This window comes from Neoarius graeffei, chromosome 6 (assembly GCF_027579695.1).
Source record: "Neoarius graeffei isolate fNeoGra1 chromosome 6, fNeoGra1.pri, whole genome shotgun sequence".
In the NCBI taxonomy this organism is placed as follows: domain Eukaryota; kingdom Metazoa; phylum Chordata; class Actinopteri; order Siluriformes; family Ariidae; genus Neoarius; species Neoarius graeffei.
The window spans coordinates 36,557,059-36,569,566 of record NC_083574.1 but is presented as its reverse complement, the minus strand read 5'-3'; the positions used below and the strand labels follow the sequence as shown (position 1 = coordinate 36,569,566).

General features: G+C 43.0%; 1 protein-coding gene across 6 annotated transcripts in view; it reads left to right on the top strand.

Annotated features, from left to right (window-relative positions):
• frmd4a (FERM domain containing 4A) overlaps positions 1 to 12,508 on the top strand; it is a 288,964-nt gene that overhangs the window by 159,092 nt on the left and 117,364 nt on the right. For all 6 annotated transcript variants that reach the window (XM_060923607.1, XM_060923606.1, XM_060923605.1 and 3 more), the window contains exon 3: positions 3,875 to 3,969. In XM_060923607.1, the coding sequence (XP_060779590.1) occupies positions 3,875 to 3,969 (95 nt within the window). The remainder of the gene's footprint in view (positions 1 to 3,874; positions 3,970 to 12,508) is intronic.

Below are 12,508 nucleotides of genomic sequence, written 5' to 3'. Positions count from 1 at the left end.
TTCTGTTGGGGTATGTAAACTTTTGCCCAACACTGTATACCACTTTCATACCGGTATATATGTGAACACAGCATAAGAGGAGAGCGAAGTGGACAGAGAACCGGCAGCTTGAGCACGGGATGTTTCTGTATGGTCCTAGTGCCTACAACCTCTCCTGTTTTTGAGCAGGCACTCTTTCCGCGTGGTCCTAGTGCCTGCAAACTTCTTGGTTTTTTTTTTGGACCTTAAAATGTGTGTGTGCGCGCGTGTGTGTGTGTGTGTGTGGTGGTGATGGGGGTGCGGTTCAGGGGGCCATGGGATCCTGTTGTGGGGGAGCCCCCCCCCAATATAATGGTAGGAGAAACACTACATAATGACCTGATTATTGTGGCTCTACGTGAAGAAAGTGGCGAAATGATTGATTGATTGAGTCCAGAGGGAGATTGGCAAATTCAGGTAATGTTGTGGAAAATGTATTTAAAAAGTAGTGAAAGATTTCGCCAAATACTACACTACACCAGTCAAAAGTTTGTACACCCCTACTCATTCATAGGTTTTTCTGTATTGTGACTATTTTCTACATTGTAGAGCAACACTGAAGACGTCAAAAACTATGAAATAACATCTGGCACATACATGGAATTATGTCGTTTAAAAACGTGTTTCATACTTTAGAGTCTTCAAAGTTTCCAGCGTTTACCTTGACGACGCTTTGCACACTATCGGCATTGTCTTAACCAGCTTCATGAGGTCGTCACCCGGAATGCTTTTCAGTTAATAGGTGCCTCGTCAAAAGTTAATTAGTGCAATTTCTTGCCTTCTTTATGCATTTGAGTTCAAACAGTAAATAGTAAATAATAATACAGTAAATAGCGGGGCGGCACGGTGGTGTAGTGGTTAGCGCTGTCGACTCACAGCAAGAAGGTCCAGGTTCGAGCCCCATGGCCGACGAGGGACTTTCTATGCGGAGTTTGCATGTTCTCCCCGTGTCCGTGTGGGTTTCCTCCGGGTGCTCCGGTTTCCCCCACAGTCCAAAGACATGCAGGTTAGGTTAACTGGTGACTCTAAATTGAGCGTAGGTGTGAATGTGAGTGTGAATGGTTGTCTGTGTCTATGTGTCAGCCCTGTGATGACCTGGCGACTTGTCCAGGGTGTACCCCGCCTTTCGCCCGTAGTCAGCTGGGATAGGCTCCAGCTTGCCTGCGACCCTGTAGAACAGGATAAAGCGGCTACAGATAATGAGATGAGTAAATAGCCCTATTCTACAGCTGTAGTAATTCACATTATATTGTATTATAGGAGGCTGTATAGGGTTGCTGCAGTTAACACAGAACTACATCATAAAAATTCAGTGAAAAAGTGTTTTATGTTGTTTTGCATCATTCACTAACAGGAAATAATTCATCAGTTGTAACAGGAAATAATTCATCAACTCATTGTAGCTAATAGGCTCCACGCGCGGAACTTTCGATAGCCGCTTTAAACATATTTCTGCTGAACCATTACTGAACTCAGATTAATGTTCCAGACCTGTTGAACACTGATGTTATCGCCAGTAAATACATGTTCTAGCTACAGTGCTGAGAACGGAAGCTTTGATTTGGCTGGTGATTTCTGCTTGCCGTAACAACGAAGGCATGTAGCAACTGTTTTACAAGTTTGTATTGACTTGTTATAAATAAGCAGAAAACATCATTCGGCTTCGCCGTGTAAGTTGTAGGAGGTTTCGAGGAAAATACATTACACACCCGGGCGCCGCCTTAAGCAGTCAGTGATTGGGAATTGTGGTTGTGGTAAAACCACTTCCTCAATCTGTCTCACACACACACACACACACACACACTAATTGAGGAAGTAAATTCATCCACATGTGCTAAAGAGCTGTGTGATACAAGCATTTGCGTAAAAAAATAAATAAATAAAACGTTTAAAATGTGATTTATTAGGAACTTTTTGAACATAATGAGGTAAATTCAGACCAAAACAGTTTTAGCTCATAGAGTGATGAGCAATAAATAAAGTGTACAATTCAGAAAGGCTGAGTTCAGCAGAAATTGTACGATGAGGTCATACTTCAGATGTTAGGGGCTAATTTTAATAACCGTGGTCTAACTGGAGAGAGAGAATTAGGACGGTGTGTAAACTGAACATCTCCCTTCCCCTCATTTATTTTCTTTCTTTCTCTCCACATGTAATTGTGTACTTGTTTTCCCCTCTGCATTATTTCTATCCTCTGTCTGTTGTGCTGGAACTCTTGAGCGATGATTTGTGTGTGTGTGTGTGTTTGTGAGCATGGATGTATGTACGGTAGGTATATATGTGTGTGTGTGTGGGTGCTTGTTTGGAGTTAATGAAAAGGGGTCTGTGTGAAACAGAAACAATAATTAGGGCGTTTAAGTACAGGCCTGTAGATGGCACGTGGCACACACACACACACACACACACACACACACACACACACACACACACACACACACACACACACACAGCAACATGACTTTGGGGTGTGTGTGTGTGAGTGTATAAAGTATATAGAGCATGCGGAGTGAACCATTTTATAGAAAGTGTATCGACAGTTGCACTGAAGTTTGCAGAAATCATAGTTGCGTTTTTCTCCAACAGCAGGTCGGACAGAAGCAAATCACAGATTTACATTATTGCTCTCATTCTAATGCGTTTCTATAGTAACAGCTAACACACACGGACGTGACCTGTGATGGACATTTCACATGATCTAAAGCCTAATAATAAACAGAGTCAAAAGTTTGCACACACACCTTCTAATTCACTGGTTTTTCCTTATTTTTTAATGAATTAAAAGTCACTTCACGTCCTAAAGTCATGACGGATGTCGTTTCTCTTTACTTAGTTGTTCGGTTCTTGACATAATATGGATTACTACAGTTGTAGATGGAATAGAGCTAATTACTGTATCTTTATTATTTACTATTTACTGTTTGATCTCAAACACACGTTAGCAAGGAATTGCACTAATTAACTTTTGACGAGGCACCTGTTACTTGAAAAGCATTCCAGGTGACGACCTCATGAAGCTGGTTAAGATAATGCCGATAGTGTGTAAAACGTCGTCAAGGTAAACGCTGGAAACTTTGAAGAATCTAAAGTATGAAACATTTTTTTGTTTACTATATAATTCCACCTGGCGACTTGTCCAGGGTGTACCCCGCCTTTCACCCATAGTCAGCTGGGATAGGCTCCAGCTTGCCTGCGACCCTGTAGAACAGGATAAAGCGGCTAGAGATAATGAGATGAGATGAGATATAATTCCATCAATGTTCCAGATGTTATTTCATAGTTTTGATGTCTTCAGTGTTGTTCTACAATGTAGAAAATAGTCACAATACAGAAAAAGCTATGAATGAGTAGGGGTGTACAAACTTTTGACTGGTACTGGATTATAATGACACTGGAGCGATTATTTGCTCCAGTGTCAGCTCTTTGCATGAATCAGTCGTTTTTCTGACGTAGAAAGTCTTCAGTACTTTTATGCTTAATTGGTAGCATGGCAAGCTGTGTGTGTGTGTGTGTGTGTGTGTGTGTGTGTGTGTGTGTGTGTGTGTGTGTGTGTAATTAATGCAGTTAATTCACGTAATTAATGTAAGCGATAAAGGTTGCTATGACGTGGTGGTGTTTAATTAAAAAGTGAATGTACTGTGGCCGAAGAGGAATACAATATTTCAGCACAAACTGTTATTGGAAAACAATCAACGTTAGAGTGGTAACAGTAACTCCGCTTCGAATTGGACCTCACCTGTTGATTTTGTGTGTGTGTGTGTGTGTGTGTGTGTGTGTGTGTGTGTGTGTGTGTGTGTGTGTTTTACAGAGCTGATTTATCAATCACTTGTCATTACAATCCTCTCTTCTTGTCTTTCAGCCCAAGCTGATGGCGAAGGACCTGCTGGATCTGGTAGCGTCGCACTTCAACCTGAAAGAGAAAGAGTATTTTGGAATCTCTTACACAGACGACACGTGAGTTTATCACACACACAACAGGACACACACCAGGACACACAACAGGACACACACACACACACACACCAGGACACACAACAGGACACACACACACACACCAGGACACACACACACACCAGGACACACACAACAGGACACACACAAACCAGGACACACACACCAGGACACACACACACACACACACACACCAGGACACACACACCAGGACACACACACACACACACCAGGACACACACACCAGGGGACACACACCAGGGGACACACACACACACACACACACACACACACACCAGGGGACACACACACACCAGGACACACAACAGGACACACACACACACACACAACAGGATACACACACAACAGGACACACACAAACACACAACAGGACACACACACACCAGGACACACAACAGGACACACACACAACAGGACACACACAAACACACAACAGGACACACACACATCAGGACACACAACAGGACACACACACACCAGGACACACAACAGGACACACACACACACCAGGACACACACACACACACACACACACACACACACACACACCAGGACATACACCAGGACACACACACACCAGGACACACACCAGGACACACACACACACACACCAGGACACACACACCAGGGGACACACACACACACACACCAGGACACACACCAGGACACACAACAGGACACACACACATCAGGACACACAACAGGACACACACACACCAGGACATACACCAGGACACACACACACACCAGGACATACACCAGGACACACACACACACACACCAGGACATACACCAGGACACACACACACACCAGGACATACACCAGGACACACACACACACCAGGACATACACCAGGACACACACACACACCAGGACATACACCAGGACACACACACACACCAGGACATACACCAGGACACACACACACACCAGGACATACACCAGGACACACACCAGGACACACAACAGGACACACACACAACAGGACACACAACAGGACACACACACAACAGGACACACACAAACACACAACAGGACACACACACATCAGGACACACAACAGGACACACACACACCAGGACACACACACACACACACACACACACACCAGGACATACACCAGGACACACACACACACACACACACACACATACACACCAGGACACACACCAGGACACCCACACACACACCAGGACACACACACCAGGGGACACACACACACACACACATCAGGACACACAACAGGACACACACACACCAGGACATACACCAGGACACACACACACACCAGGACATACACCAGGACACACACACACACACACCAGGACATACACCAGGACACACACACCAGGACACACACAGCAGGACGCTTAGCCTCAGTCATCATGTGAGATTTATAAATGGACTCTCTGTCTCTGTTTCTCTGTCTCTCTCTCTTTCTGTTTCTCTCTGTCTCTCTCTGTTTGTCTGTCTCTCTCTCTCTCTGTCTGTCTATGTCTCTGTCTGTCTCTCTCTCTGTCTCTCTCTCTCTGTCTGTCTGGCTGGCTGTCTCTATGTCTCTGTCTGTCTGTCTCTCTCTCTTTGTCTGTCTCTCTCTGTCTGTCTGTCTCTCTCTTTGTCTGTCTCTGTCTGTGTCTCTCTCTGTCTGTCTGTTTGTTGGTCTCTCTGTCAGTTTGTCTGTCTCTCTCCCTTTTTTCTCTGTCTCTTTGTCTCTCTCTCCCCCTTTTCTTTCTGCATCACTCTTGCTCACCGTTGCTTCTTTTCTTGCTCGTTTCTATATTTTCTGACTCGTTGCCATTTTCTTCATTCACCTACACTCAAACTCACACACACACACACACACACACACACACACACACACACACACACACACACAAACTCCACACACATAAACCCGCCCACGCGTTTTCCACGGCTGTGTAAGAGCTCTCTACGGGACTGTGGTATTTGTAGTCTTGAAACATTTTGAATGCTAGTCAGATGACCTTTGACCTGAGTTTCACAGCATTTCCGAGACGCCAGACTCCAGTCGCCAGGGACATGTTAATAGACACATGGCTGCTACATTCTTCTGCTATGCTTCTTCTCACTGTCTCTCTCTCTCTCTCTCTCTCACACACACACAGACTGCCTTATATTATTCTCCTTCTCAGGAAGCTCTGTGTGATTCCTGTTAGAACTACAAACGCTGTGTTACTGATTGTGCAATAAGGGCAAGCGATATGAAAAAATAACATCCTGATTTTCAAAAACATTACTATAATACACAATCCGTATCAGGGATAAATCAATTCATCAAATACGCTCGTGTAGACGAGGGGGCTCAGGTGAAGGTGTTGAATCTGAAACTGAGAGTGTGCAGCAGGGAAGCTCATGTCCATCAGCACAGACCTCCTTAAAGATTAACGACCGCTTTACCCCCGATGGAAGGTTCGATATCTATAGCAGCGTCTTACGGGTGTTTCCACAATGTCCAAAAAACAATTCTGGGTCGGTCTCCAGGATGTAAAGTAGCTGAGTTACCGTGGATAGTGCCGTGCGACCCGTGGCACTGTGTGACTCGCTCGTTGGAGATTTCTGATCGAACTCACTCTGCCATGGTGCAGGGATTTTATTTCAGCTTGATTTGATTTCTGATTTATTAGCTTTGCCATAGCAAGATCTATATATGTACATGCATTATGGCTGGGAAACCACTACAGCTTGCGCCAATTATAGTGGCCCCATTGTACCGAACCTGCATGTCTTTGGACTGTGGGGGAAACCGGAGCACCCGGAGGAAACCCACGCGGACACGGGGAGAACATGCAAACTCCGCACAGAAAGGCCCTCGTTGGCTGCGAGGTTCGAACCCGGAACCTTCTTGCTGTGAGGCGACAGCGCTAACCACTACACCACCCGTGCAAATTTCTCTTTGAAGGACACCAATAAGAACAGCAGAAGGAATTGTAAGAGAGGGAGTTTTAAAAATATTACACACCCATTTCATACAAAGTGACAGTATTTTATTAAAGTAAATGAAAATTTAAAGAAAACATTTTCCCAGCATAAACCTGTACAGTTGACTGTAGAATTCACTTCATCTCGTCTAAAATATTTTCAGACTCACAAAGTACATTTCTAAAGCAATGCTTTGGGAATATATTAGCAAAACTCCATACTTAAGGGAATACGCTAATGCATCGACTAGATTTTTGATGGCTTTTGCGACCGTATACAGTGGGGCAAAAAAAGTATTTAGTCAGTCACCAATTGTGCAAGTTCTCCCACTTAAAAAGATGAGAGAGGCCTGTAATTTTCATCATAGGTACACTTCAACTATGAGAGACAGAATGGGGGGAAAGAATCCAGAAAATCGCATTGTAGGATTTTTAATGAATTTATTTGCAAATTATGGTGGAAAATAAGTATTTGGTCAATAACAAAAGTTCATCTCAATACTTTGTTATATACCCTTTGTTGGCAATGACAGAGGTCAAACGTTTTCCGTAAGTCTTCACAAGGTTTTCACACACTGTTGCTGGTATTTTGGCCCATTCCTCCATGCAGATCTCCTCTAGAGCAGTGATGTTTTGGGGCTGTCGCTGGGCAACACGGACTTTCAATTCCTCCAAAGATTTTCTATGGGGTTGAGATCTGGAGACTGGCTAGGCCACTCCAGGACCTTGAAATGCTTCTTACGAAGCCACTCCTTCATTGCCCGGGCGGTGTGTTTGGGATCATTGTCATGCTGAAAGACCCAGCCACGTTTCATCTTCAATGCCCTTGCTGATGGAAGGAGGTTTTCACTCAAAATCTCACGATACATGGCCCCATTCATTCTTTTCTTTACACGGATCAGTCGTCCTGGTCCCTTTGCAGAAAAACAGCCCCAAAGCATGATGTTTCCACCCCCATGCTTCACAGTAGGTATGGTGTTCTTTGGATGCAACTCAGCATTCTTTCTCCTCCAAACACGACAAGTTGAGTTTTTACCAAAAAGTTCTATTTTGGTTTCATCTGACCATATGACATTCTCCCAATCCTCTTCTGGATCATCCAAATGCTCTCTAGCAAACTTCAGACGGGCCTGGACATGTACTGGCTTAAGCAGGGGGACACGTCTGGCACTGCAGGATTTGAGTCCCTGGCGACGTAGTGTGTTACTGATGGTAGCCTTTGTTACTTTGGTCCCAGCTCTCTGCAGGTCATTCACTAGATCCCCCCGTGTGGTTCTGGGATTTTTGCTCACCGTTCTTGTGATCATTTTGACCCCACGGGGTGAGATCTTGCGTGGAGCTCCAGATCAAGGGAGATTATCAGTGGTCTTGTATGTCTTCCATTTTGTAATAATTGCTCCCACAGTTGATTTCTTCACACCAAGCTGCTTACCTATTGCAGATTCAGTCTTCCCAGCCTGGTGCAGGTCTACAGTTTTGTTTCTGGTGTCCTTTGACAGCTCTTTGGTCTTGGCCATAGTGGAGTTTGGAGTGTGACTGTTTGAGGTTGTGGACAGGTGTCTTTTATACTGATAACGAGTTCAAACAGGTGCCATTAATACAGGTAACGAGTGGAGGACAGAGGAGCCTCTTAAAGAAGTTGTTACAGGTCTGCGAGAGCCAGAAATCTTGCTTGTTTGTAGGTGACCAAATGCTTATTTTACCGGGGAATTTACCAATTAATTCATTAAAAATCCTACAATGTGATTTCCTGGATTCTTTCCCCATTCTGTCTCTCATAGTTGAAGTGTACCTATGATGAAAATTACAGGTCTCTCTCATCCTTTTAAGTGGGAGAACTTGCACAATTGGTGGCTGACGAAATACTTTTTTGCCCCACTGTATATGTACGAACAATGAACGTGTACCATCACAGGGAACCCGATCATAAGTGCAAAGCATTGTATCTCATAAACACTTGACCAGCGGACAGCAGTATTTGTATCTTTATTTACATAAGATAGATGGGTTTTTATCCAGCACTTATTTTCAATTTGGTTTTTATCCCCCGCTGGCCGAAAGGCCCGAAGAGGGATTATGTCATGGCGATGTCCGTCCATCCATCCCGGGAAGGGAGCTCACCTTCTGAAATCAACTCCTCTCACAATTTTTGGAGGAATTTCGTGAAACTTGGCAGGATTCTTTGTTACATGTCAGTAATACACATATTGTACTTTTGTTAAATTTGGTCACATTTTACCAGAGTTACAGCTCTTGATTAACAAAATTATACTTTGACAATTTCATAAGAGTGTGTTTTCCTTCTGAAATCAACTCCTCTCACAATTTTTGGAGGAATTTCAGGATACTTGGCAAAAGGCCTTGTTATATGTTGGTAGTATGCATATTGTTGTTTTGTTCAATTCGGTCGCATTTTACCAGAGTTACAGCCCTTGATTAACAACCTTGTACTTTCACAATTTCAGACATCAACTCCTTTCACAATTTTTGGACAAATTTCTCGAAGCTTGGCAAAAGGCCTTGTTATATGACGATAATACGCATATTGTGATTTAATTTTGTTTGTGAAAATTTTCCCAGAGATTTGACCCTTGATTAAATAACTTTGACAGTTTCATGAGGCTGTACGTTCTTCTGAAATCAACTCCTCTCACAATTTGTGGAGGAATTTCATCAAACTTGGCAAAAGGCTTTGTTATATGACGGTTATATGCATATTGAAATTTTATTTAATTTGGGCAAACGTTACCAGAGTTATGCCCTTGATTATTAACAAACTTGTACTTTGGCAATTTCATCAAGGTGTGCTTGCTTTCTGAAATCAGCTTCCCTCACAATTTTTATTCCCTGCTGGCCGAAAGGCCCGAAGGGGGATTATGTCGTAGCGATGTCCGTCCGTCTGTCCATCCGTCTGTCCCAGGAAGGGTGCTCACTTTCTGAAATCAACTCCTCTCACAATTTTTGGAGGAATTTTACAAAACTTGGCAGGATTCTTTGTTATATGTCGCTAATATGCACACTGCAATTTCGTTCAATTCGGTTGCATTTTACCAGAGTTATGGCCTAGTTGCCAGCGGGGGATATTGTGCTTTCAGAGCACTCTTGTTAAAAAATAACGTGGGCTTATTTATGAACACTGTAGCAGCCCTTGGCATTAAAAACAACAGCAGAGAGTCTCTGACGGATGCAGATGTGTTTTATTCCTCTTCAACACGAGCATAGCATCGAACACCGGACATCAAACACCGTATACCATGAAAACTAAAGAAAACAATGCAAAAATAATTTATATAACATGGTTGTAAACAAATACACAATTATGCAGCATGATGTTTACAGACTACGCTCTGAACATTACACACCTTGCTCCGCTCAACCAAGTGTGCAAACTTCTACAAGTTCGCCAAACGTGCACCCTTAGCCTCTGTGCTCAAAGTCTTGTGCTAAACCACAGTTCAACCAGTGCACCGAACACAAACAAAACACACTCAATAAACAGCACACAAACTTTACATTGTGCATGAATGACATCGGGATGACAGACAGCAAAGCTTTAGAACACACCGCGCTAAACCTCTGACGGAGGCACATGGGGAATATAAACGCAGCACTGAGCGTCTGTAGCAAAACAAATAACACTTTCTGGGCTACAGCTCCGCCCAGAACAGGAATAATGAGTGACAGCTCTGGCCAGGGCTTTGAACCGGTTCAAGGAACGAAAACGAAAACTGGGAACTTTTTCTATTTCACATGGAACAGAAACGAAACCAGAAACTTTATTATTTTTTATGTTCCGGAACAGAAACGCTTATTAAAAATAATGGTAACCGGTTAATACCGGTTTTTATTTAGTTCCTCAAAGTTTCCGTAGCCTACAAATAAAAAAGTCATTCTTCTCCTGCGCAAGTTTCTATGACCCGCTGGGGTTCACTTCCTGTGTGACGTTCGCTGACTGAATGGAGAGAGCGGGAGGGTGGACTACTATCACGTCTCCACATCTTAAATAAGAGGTAAATATTGCAGTCTATCGTTATTCAAAAATGTCAATTTCAAACACGATATCAATATATTTGTCCACGTTAATGAGAGGCTCGCGAACATTAAATGACATTAACCTCTGTTAGCCTATAAATGCATAGGGCCTGACTAGCCTTTGGTAACACACTAAACGAATTATCTTTCATTTTTGGCACTTTTTCTGTTTGTGTAGATGGGAAGACATACTGAGAATCCAAATCGCCAACATCTCATCTCATTATCTGTAGCCGCTTTATCCTGTTCTACAGGGTCGCAGGCAAGCTGGAGCCTATCCCAGCTGACTACGGGCGAAAGGCGGGGTACACCCTGGACAAGTCGCCAGGTCATCACAGGGCTGACACATAGACACAGACAACCATTCACACTCACATTCACACCTACGGTCAATTTAGAGTCACCAGTTAACCTAACCTGCATGTCTTTGGACTGTGGGGGAAACCGGAGCACCCGGAGGAAACCCACGCGGACACGGGGAGAACATGCAAACTCCACACAGAAAGGCCCTCGCCGGCCACGGGGCTCGAACCCGGACCTTCTTGCTGTGAGGCGACAGCGCTAACCACTACACCACCGTGCCGCCCCAAATCGCCAACATTTGAAATAATAATTGTTTTGAATTATTTCTTGTCTTATTTAATGAAGGTTGTAATAGAATTAGCCTACATTTGGCTTAAGCTGGATGAGCCAGAGACATAATTTTATAGCCATTTGTTAAACAGCTGACAGGGAACGTAATTAACCGTTCCGGGAACGAAATTTTTTTTGTTCTAACCGGTTCGGGAATGTCTATTTAATGGTGGAACCCAAAACCGGAAACGTTAAAATTCCGTTTCTGTTCGGAACGAACCAATAGGAAAAAAATTCTGGTTCAAAGCCCTGGCTCTGGCCAACATTTATAAACACATTTTACACTCATCGGGAGCTCGGCTTTTAGGCAGTGCCTATATATACAAGGGCAAGTCAAAAAGTTCTAAGACAGATGTTATAATTTCAAAAGGAATTCAAAAAAGGAAAACAAAGAAGGAATTCTCCGATGGAAACATCACTTGCAGAAGTGTTTAGACTTAAATGGAGGATGTGTAGAGAAATAGCTTTGTTATTTTCATAACTAAAGATTTTTTTTTCATTTGTCTTAGAACTTTTTGACTTACCCTCATGTGTGTGTGTCTGTGTGTGGGTCCGTCTGTCATTTGGGACATTATGGTCAAAAAATTAATTTTCTAATTTTACTATTTTTTTTGCATTTACCTAACACTCAATGTTTCTTTTGTCATGTTTAATAAGAATAAAGATAGTATCTTGCTTTATCTGGCCTCCACTGTGGAATTTTTTTTTATTACAATTCAAATGCTTTTGTAAAATTGATTTTCATATAAAATAACTACATCATGAAGCATTAAAGCCCCTCCTTCACAGAGGAGTGAAAATGTTGAATAAATTTCCTCTTTTTGATTGCTTGGGTTAAAAATGCCAAGTTATGATGACTGAATTGATTATTCACTTAAATATGAATAATATGATACATTTTGGGTATTTGATATGG